Below are 12,969 nucleotides of genomic sequence, written 5' to 3' on the forward strand. Positions count from 1 at the left end.
TTTGCAGCTCATTTTGCAGATGAAGAAACTGAGACAAACATAGCTAAGTGACTGGGCCAGAATCACACAGCTAGTAAGTGTCTGAATCCAGATTTGAACACAGGAAATCTTACTGACTTCCATTCCAGTGCTCTGTGCACTATGACACCCCCTAGCTGCTCCATGCCCTTGTTTTATAGCTAAGAAAATTGAGACCTAGAAAAATTATGTAATTTTACTAAGAATTTAGAATTTGCTATTACTACAACTACTTAAAAGTAAGGTGGATTTTTTTTTTTGAGCTCTTACAAATATTACAACACTTTTGAGTGGTTCATGTTATTGTCCTATTTAAAGAACCATTAAAATTTTCTAAAAGAAAAAGTATTGCAGATTTCTTCAGTAGCATTACAGCTCAAGGTCATAAAGTGGTAAAGACTATTTGAACAAAGGCCATCTGACTCCATAGCCAACCTTCTTTGAATCATCATGCAAGTTTTTCCAAATTTTTTCTTTTTTGGATCACTTTCTGGCTCTCACAACTTCCAAATCTTCCTTCTTTCACAATGTCTTCTTTTCTTCCTTCTCCACTCCTTTGTCCTTGAGCCCAAGTTTTTAATCTACAGATGAAAAGCAGATAGCAGCCAGAAAATAAATAGAGTACTTGAGATTATAAGAATAAATTGGCTTCATTTTAGAGCACTAGGTGGAAATTAGATTTGAAGAATTTCACAAGAAGTGTTCTTAAACTACACCTTCCCCTAAAGAGACCTCACCCATTTCATCCCCACCCTAATAACTTCCTACCTGAATGCCTTTCAACCTACTTTTTCTCCCAAAGCATCCTACACTCAGAAACAATGATCCATTGTCTTCCTCAAATTCTATTTTGATTTTTATTGGTTACTGTTGCAGAAAGCTATTTTGAGTGACTTTAGGAGAAATAAAATCCCTGTAAGAGAAGGGATTGAATTTTCTACAATTTTCTTCCAGATATTTATTGCTCAAACATTTGGTCATTGTTTGGATCCTTGATTGGCTCAGAGTGAAGGTAAATAGAATTTTGTTGTTGTTGTTGTTTTGTTTTGATGAGTAACTCTGTCCCCTCTTATATACATACATATATATATTATACATACATACATATATATATATGTATGTATGTATACATACACAGAGACACACACATTTTCTTTTCTTTTCTTTTTTTTTCCAGGTTAAACAAACGTCATTCTCTGTTTCATTTCTTATAAAAAAGCCAAGGTATCCTACTGCATTTAAAACCATTTCCAGTTGTCTGGATCTACATCTTGCCACCAGACCCAGATGGTTCTGGAGGAGAAAGTGAGGCTAGTGACTTTGCACAGCTCTCCCCCACTTAAATCGAATTCATTTGCATGTCAGTATCTTAGTCTGATTGTCATAGAATTCTTTAAGAATGAAGAAAGAAACAACCACAACTTAATCTTGGAGTCAAGTGGTGGAAAGTGCATAGGATTTAAATCAGAAAATGTGGATTTAAATTGCAGATAAATGAGTCACTTAAGATTTTGGGAAACTAGCTCAACTTTTCTCATCCTCAGTTTATTCCTCTGTACAATAATGAATTTGAATTAGATAAATGTTACAAGTTCAAAATCTATGATTCTGTGTATTGTTCTGCTTTGTGGAATGTCTTGAATTGATATTAACTTTCCATATGTTTTACCAAACCTCCTCAGAGTCACTCATTCTATGGAGTTGGGATATGACTCTGCCTCTTCCCTGATCACAAGAATGTCCCATTAATTTTTTTTTTCTTAACAAATCTGTGATTTATTTGAAGAATTCCTTGGTAGACATTTCCTACCAAGATACCATAGAATCTTAGAGAATTGCCTGACCAATATAATTATTATATGTTAGAAAAGAGGCTTGAGCCCAGTCACTCCAAGGAGGTTTTTCTATCAGGTACTTCATGATGTCTCTTGTTCTGTTTAGATTTTCTATATATTTAAGGGTGTGTGTGGGGGGAGTATTTTACCATGCCCTGGATTCTAGGACAATGAGTTCCAAAGTTAGGACCCAGTCCTCCTAGGAAGGCCTATGGAATGACCCCAAGAGATGAACCATCACTTGTAGGGTCAGAAGATGGTTCTCATCCCATGCTTCTTATTATAATCATTGGACCTGTCTTCAGTACAGTTCCACTATCCCACTTTATCCCTTCCTGTGGGATAGGGTGGGGGGAGGTTATAAGACCCAAACTCTCCTTTTCTATCTTAGAATAGTTAGTGACCTAGCTTTACCCAGCTACCAATAGCTCTGTAGGTACTTTAGGAATAGCCCACCTCTACATCATCATCAAGCATACTAACATCCCACTCCCAGAATGAAGCAATGGCTGGTAAGACTATCTGTAACACAAAAACACTTTTTTATTTCTTGGTCAGAGAGAGTCAGTCACATTAGATAAACAGGCATGCGTTTCTCATTTATCTCAGATTTTATTCCAGTGACTCCCTATTGATTTTAGGATCAATTTTATTACTTCTTTATCTCCTTTTTAAAAAAAATAATATCCATTTTTGTGTGTTTTGTGATTTATATGATCATTATTATAGAAATATATGGATATAATTTATAAAGAATATATATATATATGTAAAACTATAAGATGAAAATTTCTTTCCTAATAGAGGTGCACTATAAAAAGTTTTGAGACTAATGTTTAAAGAAACTAATCCATTAGAAAGAAGATGTAAAATTAATGTAAGCACATGAGAGCAGGAAGGTTGTAAACAGCTCAGTTAAGAAGAGATTATTGTTTTTGAGTTCATTTATGTATCTGTTATCTCAGTCTTTTTATTTGTTTATTTTGTTTTGTTTTCTCAGTCTTGACAATGGGTTGAGAAACAGGGAAGTCTTACTAGAGACAAAGGTTTAAAGCAGGAGAAGGAAAGCTGGACCTTGGCATTTATAAGCATAGAATCATATATGTTGGGCTGAAATGGACCTTAAATATAATCTTGCTCAAAATCCAACTCCAACTCAATTTTATTTTATTTTTTTTCCTGAGGCAAGTGGGGTTAAGTGACTTGCCCAGGGTCACACAGCTAGGAAGTGTTAAGTGTTTAAGATTAGATTTGAACTCGGGTCCTCCTGAATTCTGGGCTAGTGCTCTATCCACTGCACCACCTAACTGTCCCCCAATTCAATTTTATAGATTGAGGAAACTGAGGCTCATGTAGGAGAAGTGATTTACTCAAGATCACAGGTAATAAAATAGATATTTAAACCTAAAATCAATGTTCTTTCTACCATCTGAATGAAGGGAGATCTAATCCTTATATTTGGCTAGTGAGTTTACCTAAGACAAACCAACTAGGTCAGAGAGAATTGGTTCTCTTGGAGGTACTTCCTCTATGATGAAAGGGAATCTTTTCCTGTTCCAGCCTATGAAGCTTGACTGATTTAGTTTGAGCTCTTTGTTCTTTGGCAAAGCTAAGATGAGATATACCTTGAGATCAATAAGTAATCAAAATGTTCTCCAGGATCTTCTGTCTATTCTACTATAATTGAGATGGAAAATGAAGATTCATGTAACCATGGGAGTAATTCTCCGAAATTCAGGTTCATGGTAGAACAGCAACAAAATCACAGAATCATAGGATCCTATAGATGGAAAGAATCTTAGAGATCATCTGATCATTCAGTTCTTCCAGTGTGATCCAGAACCCTCTGGGGATACTAAAAACTTTCCCAAGGTCCATTAGGTCATAGCTATTTTCATAATAATGTTGATATTTCTATTGCTAATACTACAAATATGGATATAACCTATATCTTGGGGGTCTTCTACAACTTTTTAAGAGTGTAAAGGGATCCTGAGACCAAAAAATTTGAGGGTCACTATATTATCTAAATATCTGTCCACTATATCCCTCCTATTTTAAAGATAAGAAAACTGAAGCCCTATCTCTTATCTCTGGCTTTTGTGCCTTTGCCCAGGTTGTCCCTCTAGATATCACTCTGTAAGCATCTTTTTCTATTTTTATCTTTACTGTCCTTAAGGATGTTTCTGTCAGCTTAAGTGCTAGATGCCCATCTGCCCATGAAGTCTACCTTGATCTCTCCAGATAAAAGACTTTTCAACTTTTCTTAGAGCATTTCAGATCTCCTAAGAATGTAGAGCTAGAAAGGGCCTAAAAAGTGATCCTGTCCAATCCCTTTCATTTTGCAGATGTGGAAACTAAGGCCCATAAATCTGGTATGTTTGAGCCAGGGCTCAAGATTCTATTTACACTATTCTTCCCAACTTCATTTTACTTTGTTGTATATTTATTTGTATACTCTCTTCAACTCCATGGCTCCATTTGCCTCTCCTTAGACCTTAGGCCATTTCAATTTCCCCCATTTAACCTACATGAATGGGATAGCTTTCACTGAACTCCTTCTCTAGCCCTGTAACTACCATACTCTCCAACTCCATAATCCCTTGTCACCTTGAGCCTCTTTTTTCTACACTTATTCTTCCCTGTATGGTTATATCTTCTACTTTTTCCTCCTTCATGTGCCATAATTTACTTGTGGCCTCTTCTCTCAATTCCCTCAATAAAACCTAGTCTCAGAGAGATCTAAACCCCTAGATCTCGGGATCTCAGAAGCCATGTAAAACTAACCCTCATCCTCCACTCCATCCCTATTTTATAGTTGGAAAAACTGAAGTGCAGGGAAGTGTCCAAAGTCACCCAAAGAGTAGGAATATGAAATGGGGAATTGAACTCAAGTTTTCTGATTCTTAGGTGAATGCCGGTTTCATTGCATGATACTTCAGATCTGTTATCACTCACTGATAAATTTAAATCACTGTGATATCTCTCCCATGGAGTGTTACTACTTACACAGAATCCAATTTTATGAGACCTCATTAAAATGCTTTCAGGCCTTAGGATAAGGAATTTTTGTTTTGTTTTGTTGGATGAAAGAATAAGAAACATTTTAAGTGTTGTTGAAAACAAACCACATAGAAACAATTTTGAGTTTTTGCCTTACACCTCTCAAATGGTCAAAGACAATGAACAGAAACAGTCAGTGTTGGAGGAAAGTGAGAAGTTAGGCACATGAATATATTATTGTTATAAATCTAAATTGGTTTATGGTTGTGAAAAACAATTTTGAATCATGTAACTAAAATCACTGAACTGTTTATACTTTTTGATACAGTTCTATATCCCAAGAGATTGTAGCAGAAAGTTCTCCTATGTAACAAAATATTCAGTTACAACTACTAGAACAAGGCGAGTGTCTATGGTTTGGGAAAATTGTGGGAAATGAATTCAATAGAATGTAATTCTAGCTTAAGAAAAGAGAGCATACACTACTGCGTCTGTATCCCAAAGAGATCATAGAAGAGGGAAATGGACCCACATATGTGAGAATGTTTGTGGCAGCCCTTTTTGTAGTGGCAAGGAACTGGAAACTGAGTGGATGCCCTTCAGTTAGGGAATGATGAGCAGGCAGCTTTCAGAAAAGCCTGGAAAGACTTACAAGAACTAATGCTGAGTGAAACAGGCAGAACCAGAAAAACACTGCACACAGTAATAGCAAGATTATGTAATGATCAACTTTGGTATACTTAGCTTTTCTCAGCAATTCAATGACAATTCCTATTGGAATGGAAAATGCCATCAACATCCAGAGAGAAAACTATAAAGATTAAATTTGGTTCGAAGAATAAGATTTTAATCTTTTTTGTTTGTATTTATCATTCTCATTTTTTCCTTTTGGTCTGATTTTTTTTGCATAACATGACAATTATGGAAATATGTTTAAAAGGAGAACACATATTTAATCTATATCAGATTGCTAGCTGTTTTGGGGAGAGAGAGGCAAGGGAGGGAGAAAAATTTGGGGCACAAAATTTTACAAAAATGAATGTTGAAAATTATCTTTATATATTATATGTTAATTGCAATAAACCATTTTGATTTGAGAGAACAGAGAATGAACTATCCCTAATTTTAGTAGAATTATGAAATATTGCATGTATTGTGAGATTAAATAGATTATCAGTTAGTTTTACTTATCTTTTTTCTTTGTTACAAGGGAATGTCCAGTGCGGATGGGTGTTTGGGGAAATGACTATAATGTAAAGAACAGCTAAAAAGCAGCAACAAAAATAGAAGGAAAAAAGAATCAAGTAGGCAGCTGCCCATTTTCCATATTTATAAATATAGTCTTGCCTGAGATTTGGTCAGGATCTTTTTACAATGAAATTATTTCATATTTATGAAATCTTCCCAGCCCATGTTAATCTAAACTTTAAAAGTACTTCGTGTTTCTTCTGCACCACTAACTTGTAAAGTAAAGATCCATGGTTTAAGTTTTTGTTCATTCAAAACTATTCCTTGAAGAATGGTGTGATGTGATAAAAAAAAAAAATAGTAGATTTAGATTTAAAGGACCTGAATTCAAATCCTACTCTCAGTACCTTTATGATCTTGAAAAAGTATCTTAACTCATTTGGGCTTTAGTCCCCACCTCAATAAAATAAGGGGACTGGGCTACATGATTTTTAAAGTTCTTTCTAATTCTAGACCCAGCTTCTTAAACTGTGGCTTACAACCTCATACAGGGACTTATAACTGAATGTGCCGGTAATTGTCATGATTTATTATTAGTAAATATTTGATTTTCATAGTTATATACCCAGGATCATGAAAAAAATTCTCAGCAAAAAGGGGGTTACGAGTGGAAAAAGTTTAAGCAGCCTTGCTCTAGAAAGAAATATAACATCTTCAAGCTGACTTTCTTGAACTCTTCTCTCTTCCAAACTTCCCCATTAGTTTGCAAACTCAGTGATATCCTTGATTGGTGTATAACAGACAACACAGTGTTCATTAACCGACTGAAAGACAAAGAAAAAGCCATATCCAAGAGAGTGTTCACTTTTTTGTGTAAATGTCTGGCAATGAAAATGTTTATTTGTAATGATTTCTTTTTTAATAAAGAAAATATGAAAAAGATCAAGGGGATAGACTCTGATGACAAGTGCATTAGGATGGTTAGGCTCTCTAAGTAGTCAGGAATTCCTGGCCTTCTAACAGCAGGAAGTGATGGGGGTCAGGTGGACATTTCAATTCCGCCCTTCTTCTGGATGCAAAGTTCACTGTACCTTCTTGAAGACTTGCTTGCATACAACACCTTGTACTCTCATTTCCTGGAAAGCAAATAGGATGCATAAATGCCATTATTGTTATTGTTATTTTTTAATTGTTCCCATTTTACAACTGAGGCTCAGGAAATGAAGTGATGTGTTCTCAGTTTTATGTAATTAAGTAATTAAACTGAGATTTCCACTTCCAAGACCAGTGCTCTTTCCCTTTTTTTAAAATTTTATTTTATTTTATTATTTTTTTAATAAACAAACAAAAAAAGAATCCCCAGCTTTGTGGGCCTTGTGTTCTATGCCCAGTGAGATAGACCTTATAAGACAAGGAGAAAAAAGCCTTTTTCTCCCCCTGATGCAATCTCAGCTCTTTGCCCTCTGAAATTCAAGCTGTGCTAATTTTAGTTTGCATTACACAGTAATCATTAATATGTCAGCTAGGGAGCCATACAACCTGGCCTCTGACACTGAACACACTTGGATTAACTAAAATTCCATTACAGAACACAAGTCTATGTATTTCAGAATACATAAAGTGAACATAATGAAGTTGAAAGTAAAGTTAATGTAATTTATCTGTTACCTGCCTGGGTTCCCTACTTTAGAGACAAAATGTTTGATTTTTCCCCATTCTATCCTGTCCATACACTTGCAACAACTTGACAACTGCTATTGTGGGAAGAAAAAACAAAATGGAACAAAGGGCAGTTACTTAGCCTGTGCTTCAGGAACATACCAGATGCAGTTCGTTGCCTTCAATCCATTGTGTCCATCCTCGGCCTTCCTTCTCACCTTTCTGCACACACTGGAGTTTGTCACCTTCCCAGCTCACCTTGGTCTGCCAAACAAACACAATGAATAAGTGGGGGTGAATAGAAAGGACAGAGCCATACTGTGGTTCAAGTGTCCCTTTTATCTACAGCTAAAATCAACTTCATTAAAGGATTCTGTAGCAAGAACACAGTGGCCATTCTAATTGCCCTTCCTAATTAAAAAGTCTAAATCACTAACAAAAAAAAAAAATAGGAAGTGCTCTAAAAATTTCATTTAAAAAATTTAGCAATAGGAAAAAAAAAAACCCAAAACAAGTTCTTACTGCTGGAGGTTGACTACCTGATGATATTCAAAAGCTGAGGAAATAGAAGTATCAGGGGTCAAAGAAGAATTTCCAAACTTTAGTATTAGCATTAGCAGGAGGGTGTGTGTGTGTGAATAAACAGTCAATTAGTGTTAAGGCTATTTGTATTTTTCCTGCATGGTTGCCAGAGTTCACCTTTAGTCACTTTGTTTAGCATTCATTCAGTACCTAAGTGTAAAATACTATGTTGGACACCAAACGGCAATGGGGATTCAGAGACAAGCAGGGCAAATACTTAAGTTACTTCCAGTCAAGGAAAGGAGCTAATACATGTTTACAAGTAGCTTTAAGGAATGATGAAGAGCAACAAGGATACAACATATTTAATAAATGCATAATAGGAAGTAATAATAGAATATCATGAGAATTTAGAGTAAAAAAAGATCACTTCCAGTTTAAAGAAAGAGAAGACTTCATGGAGAAGGGGGCATTGTAGCTGGGACCTGAAGGAGGGACAGGATTTCGATAAGTGGAAAAGAGAGGGATGGGTATTTCAATGCCAACTAAAGTGGCCACAAAATAGAAGGTACATTCAGGGAATGGTGATAAGTCCAATTTAATTAGAGGGATGTAACAGAAGCAAGAGGTACAATGGATAGAAAACTGTGCCTGGAACCAGGAAGACTCATTTTAGTGAGTTCAAATCTGACCTCTGAAATCTCCTAGCTGTGTGATCCTTTTTGTCAAAGTTTCCTCATCTGTAAAATGAGCAGGAGAAGGAAATGGCAAATCACTCCAGTATATTTGATAAGAAAACCCCACAAAGGTTTATGAAGAGTTGTACATGACTAGACAACAGCAACAACAGAAGTAAACAAGAGATAAGTTTGAGCGATGTTTGAGCAGCAGAGAATTTTCACATTTTCCCCTGAGAGTCTTATCTACCACCACCACCATCCCATCTTTTTTTAAAATAGGGCTACTAACATGGTAACTTATGGTAATGCTCCAAATATAGCTTGTTTAGATTTTAGAAAAGCTTTTAATAAAGTATTTTACACTATTCTCAAGAATTGATCGGTTGATGTGAACTAGACAAGAATGAAATACTATAGTTAGATGGATTTAGAACTGTTTGAACAGCTGAACTCAGAGTAGTTAATGGTTCAATGTCAAACTGAATGACTGAATAAACATTCATGAAGCATTTACTATATGCCAAGTGCTATAGAGCTTAGGATACAAGTAGAAAAAGTCAGGTAGTTTCTGTTATGTTCTCAAGGATTCATATTCTAATTGGGAAAGACAGCACATAAAATAAAGTTCACTAGAAGGGCAGATGGAAAGGTCTAAACTCCTAAGGGCATCAGTTGATGTGACTTATCAGATCTCCTGAAGGTGACACTGGGATGTGTGTGTGTGTGTGGTACCTTGGCTCTGATAAAAGCACAAGATGGCATGTTCAACAGAGTTGAGAAAGAAGGGAGGAAAGAAGAAAGAAAAGAAGGAGGAAAGAGGAAAGGAAGGAAGGATGGAAGGAAGGAGGGATGGAAGGAAGGAAGGAAGGAAGGAAGGAAGGAAGGAAGGAAGGAAGGAAGGAAGGAAGGAAGGAAGGAAGGAAGGAAGGAAGGAAGGAAGGAGGAAAGAAGGAAGGAAGGAAGGAAGGAAGGAAGGAAGGAAGGAAGAAAAGAAGGAAGGAAGGAAGGAAGGAAGGAAGGAAGGAAGGAAGGAAGGAAGGAAGAAAAGAAGGAAGGAAGGAAGGAAGGAAGGAAAGAAGGAAGGAAGGAAGGAAGGAAGGATGGAAGGAAGGAAGGAAGGAAGGATGGAAGGAAGGAAGGAAGGAAGGAAGGAAGGAAGGAAGGAAGGAAGGAGGAAAGAAGGAAGGAAGGAAGGAAGGAAGGAAGGAAGGAAGGAAGGAAGGAAGGAAAGAAGGAAGGAAGGAAGGAAAGAAGGAAGGAAGGAAGGAAGGAAAGAAGGAAGGAAGGAAGGAAAGAAGGAAGGAAAGAAGGAAGGAAGGAAGGAAGGAAGGAAGGATGGAAGGAAGGAAGGAAGGAAGGAAGGAAGGAAGGAAGGAAAGAAGGAAGGAAAGAAGGAAGGAAGGAAGGAAGGAAGGATGGAAGGAAGGAAGGAAGGAAGGAAGGAAGGAAGGAAGGAAGGAAGGAAGGAAGGAAGGAAGGAAAGAAGGAAGGAAGGAAGGAAGGAAGGAAAGAAGGAAGGAAGGATGGAAGGAAGGAAGGAAGGAAGGATGGAAGGAAGGAAGGAAGGAAGGAAAGAAGGAAGGAAGGAAGGAAAGAAGGAAGGAAGGAAGGAAAGAAGGAAGGAAAGAAGGAAGGAAGGAAGGAAGGAAGGAAGGATGGAAGGAAGGAAGGAAGGAAAGAAGGAAGGAAGGAAGGAAGGAAGGAAGGAAGGAAAGAAGGAAGGAAGGAAGGAAAGAAGGAAGGAAAGAAGGAAGGAAGGAAGGAAGGAAGGATGGAAGGAAGGAAGGAAGGAAGGAAGGAAAGAAGGAAGGAAGGAAGGAAGGAAGGAAAGAAGGAAGGAAGGAAGGAAGGAAGGATGGAAGGAAGGAAGGAAGGAAGGAAGGAAGGAAGGAAGGAAGGAAGGAAGGAAGGAAGGAAGGAAAGAAGGAAGGAAGGAAGGAAGGAAGGAAAGAAGGAAGGAAGGATGGAAGGAAGGAAGGAAGGAAGGAAGGAAGGAAGGAAGGAAGGAAGGAAGGAAGGAAGGAAGGAAGGAAGGAAGGAAGGAAAGAAGGAAGGAAGGAAGGAAGGAAGGAAGGAAGGAAGGAAGGAAGGAAGGAAGGAAGGAAGGAAGGAAGGAAGGAAGGAAGGAAGGAAGGAAGGAAGGAAGGAAGGAAAGAAGGAAGGAAGGAAGGAAAGAAGGAAGGAAGGAAGGAAGGAAAGAAGGAAGGAAGGAAGGAAGGAAGGAAGGAAGGAAGGAAGGAAGGAAGGAAGGAAGGAAGGAAGGAAGGAAGGAAGGAAAGGAAGGGAAGCAAAGGGAGCAAAGGGAGGAAGGTAGGAAATCCGCTGTTTTGGAAAGAGGTAGATTCCCCTTTAAGTAACATAGGATTCACTGTAGAAGATAATCCTTTTGGGTGTATTGGAGTAAATAGCTGGAGACTTCTTTTCCAATTCTAAAATACTGTGGTATACATTTTTGGACTTGGTCAGTGTGAGAATTTATTTTGCTTAACTATGCATATTTAATATGAGAATATTTGAATAGGGATATTCTTTTGCATTTTTCTGATGGCTTAGGGAAAATACAGGGCTAGGAAGAACTTTAAACTTTCCCCCACTCTTAACCCCAAAAAAACCCAACCCAGAGGTTATTGAACCAGGTTTAAATGCACTGAACAGAACAAAAGGAAGTCTAAAAGGAACCACAGATGAATAGGAATCTTTGGAAAGTAAATATTGAATTTATTATATAATTAGGAAAAAAAAAAGCTCTACATAACAGAGAGTCACAGTTTCACATATAATCCTGTTTTTGTATTCTGTTATATATATGGAACTACTAATCTTATATGATATTTAAGTTCAAAATTAAAATAAACTATTTAAAATTTTTTTTCTGGGGCAGCTAGGTGGCACAGTGGATAGAGCACCAGCCCTGAATTCAGGAGGATCTGAGTTCAAATCTGGTTTCAGACACTTAACACTTCCTAGCTGTGTGACCCTGGGCAAGTCACTTAACCCCAGCCTCAAAAAAAAAAATTTTTTTTTCTGCTTCCTAATTTTTAACCTTGGACAAAACAGCAAAAGTAGTAAAAATACTATCCTGTTTCCTCTGATTTTTGTGGTGTTGTTTTTCAGTCATGTTCTTTCCTTTTTGACCCAGTTTGGGGTTTTCTTGGTGAAGATACTGGTATGGTTTTTCCATTTCCTTCTCCAATTCATTTTTCAGATGAGGAAACTGAGGCAAGTAGGGTTAAGTGACCTGCCTAGGGTCACACAGCTAGTAAGTTTCTGAAGCTTTTTTGAGGCTGGGGTTAAGTGACTTGCCCAGGGTCACACAGCTAGGAAGTGTTAAGTGGTAGTGATTAAAAGAAACCAATTATAAGGAAATACAGTTCTTAAAATATGTATGCATATGTATATATATACACACATATATTTATTACATGAAGGGGAATAATGTATATATAGTTTACATATATTGTTTAGTTATGTCAATCAGATTCTTTGTGACCCCATTTGAGGGTTTTCTTGACAAAAATACTGGAGTGTTTTGCCATTTCCTTCTCCAGTTCATTTAGAAGATGAAGAATTAAGGCACAGAGAGTTAAGTGACTTGAATAGAGTCATACAGCTAGTAAGTGTTTGAGGTCAGATTTGAACTCAGGAGAAAAAGTCTTCTTGATTCCAAGTCCAAAGTTCTATCCACTGCACCACCTGCCTGTTTATATTTAAACACACACATACACATACATATAACATGGACACATACACATACATAATATGTGCACACACACACACACAGACACACAAGCTCATGGTCCCCAGATTAGGAATCCTTGGTCTAGAGGATCATATGCTCAGGAAGGAACAAGAGCAGACTTCTACAAGAATCCCTTCATTTTATAGATGAGAAAGGTAAGACCCAGACAAGGGAAATGAATTTCTAAGTGGGAGAGATGAGATTTGAACCCATAATCTTTGATATCAAAACCAGCATTCTTGCTATTTTTTATTTATAAGGAGGAGAAAAATTTGAGAAATAGACACCTGTTTGTCTACCTGGAACGCTTGCTGTAGCCATCAAG

General features: G+C 37.1%; 1 protein-coding gene and 1 long non-coding RNA gene across 3 annotated transcripts in view; one reads left to right on the forward strand and one right to left on the reverse strand.

Annotated features, from left to right (window-relative positions):
- Positions 1-877: 877 nt before the first annotated feature.
- LOC141561718 (uncharacterized) overlaps positions 878-12,969 on the forward strand; it is a 77,713-nt gene continuing 65,621 nt past the window's right edge. For both annotated transcript variants that reach the window (XR_012488136.1, XR_012488135.1), the window contains exon 1: positions 878-1,030. This is a non-coding gene — a long non-coding RNA (uncharacterized LOC141561718). The remainder of the gene's footprint in view (positions 1,031-12,969) is intronic.
- RBP1 (retinol binding protein 1) overlaps positions 6,905-12,969 on the reverse strand; it is a 33,910-nt gene continuing 27,845 nt past the window's right edge. Inside the window, exons 3-4 of the mRNA XM_074301661.1 lie at positions 7,866-7,967; positions 6,905-7,180 (exon numbers count right to left, since the gene is read on the reverse strand). Of these exons, the coding sequence (XP_074157762.1) occupies positions 7,127-7,180; positions 7,866-7,967 (156 nt within the window). The 3' untranslated portion in view covers positions 6,905-7,126. The remainder of the gene's footprint in view (positions 7,181-7,865; positions 7,968-12,969) is intronic.

The sequence above is a fragment of the Sminthopsis crassicaudata genome, chromosome 3, assembly GCF_048593235.1.
Source record: "Sminthopsis crassicaudata isolate SCR6 chromosome 3, ASM4859323v1, whole genome shotgun sequence".
Classification (NCBI taxonomy): Eukaryota; Metazoa; Chordata; class Mammalia; order Dasyuromorphia; family Dasyuridae; genus Sminthopsis; species Sminthopsis crassicaudata.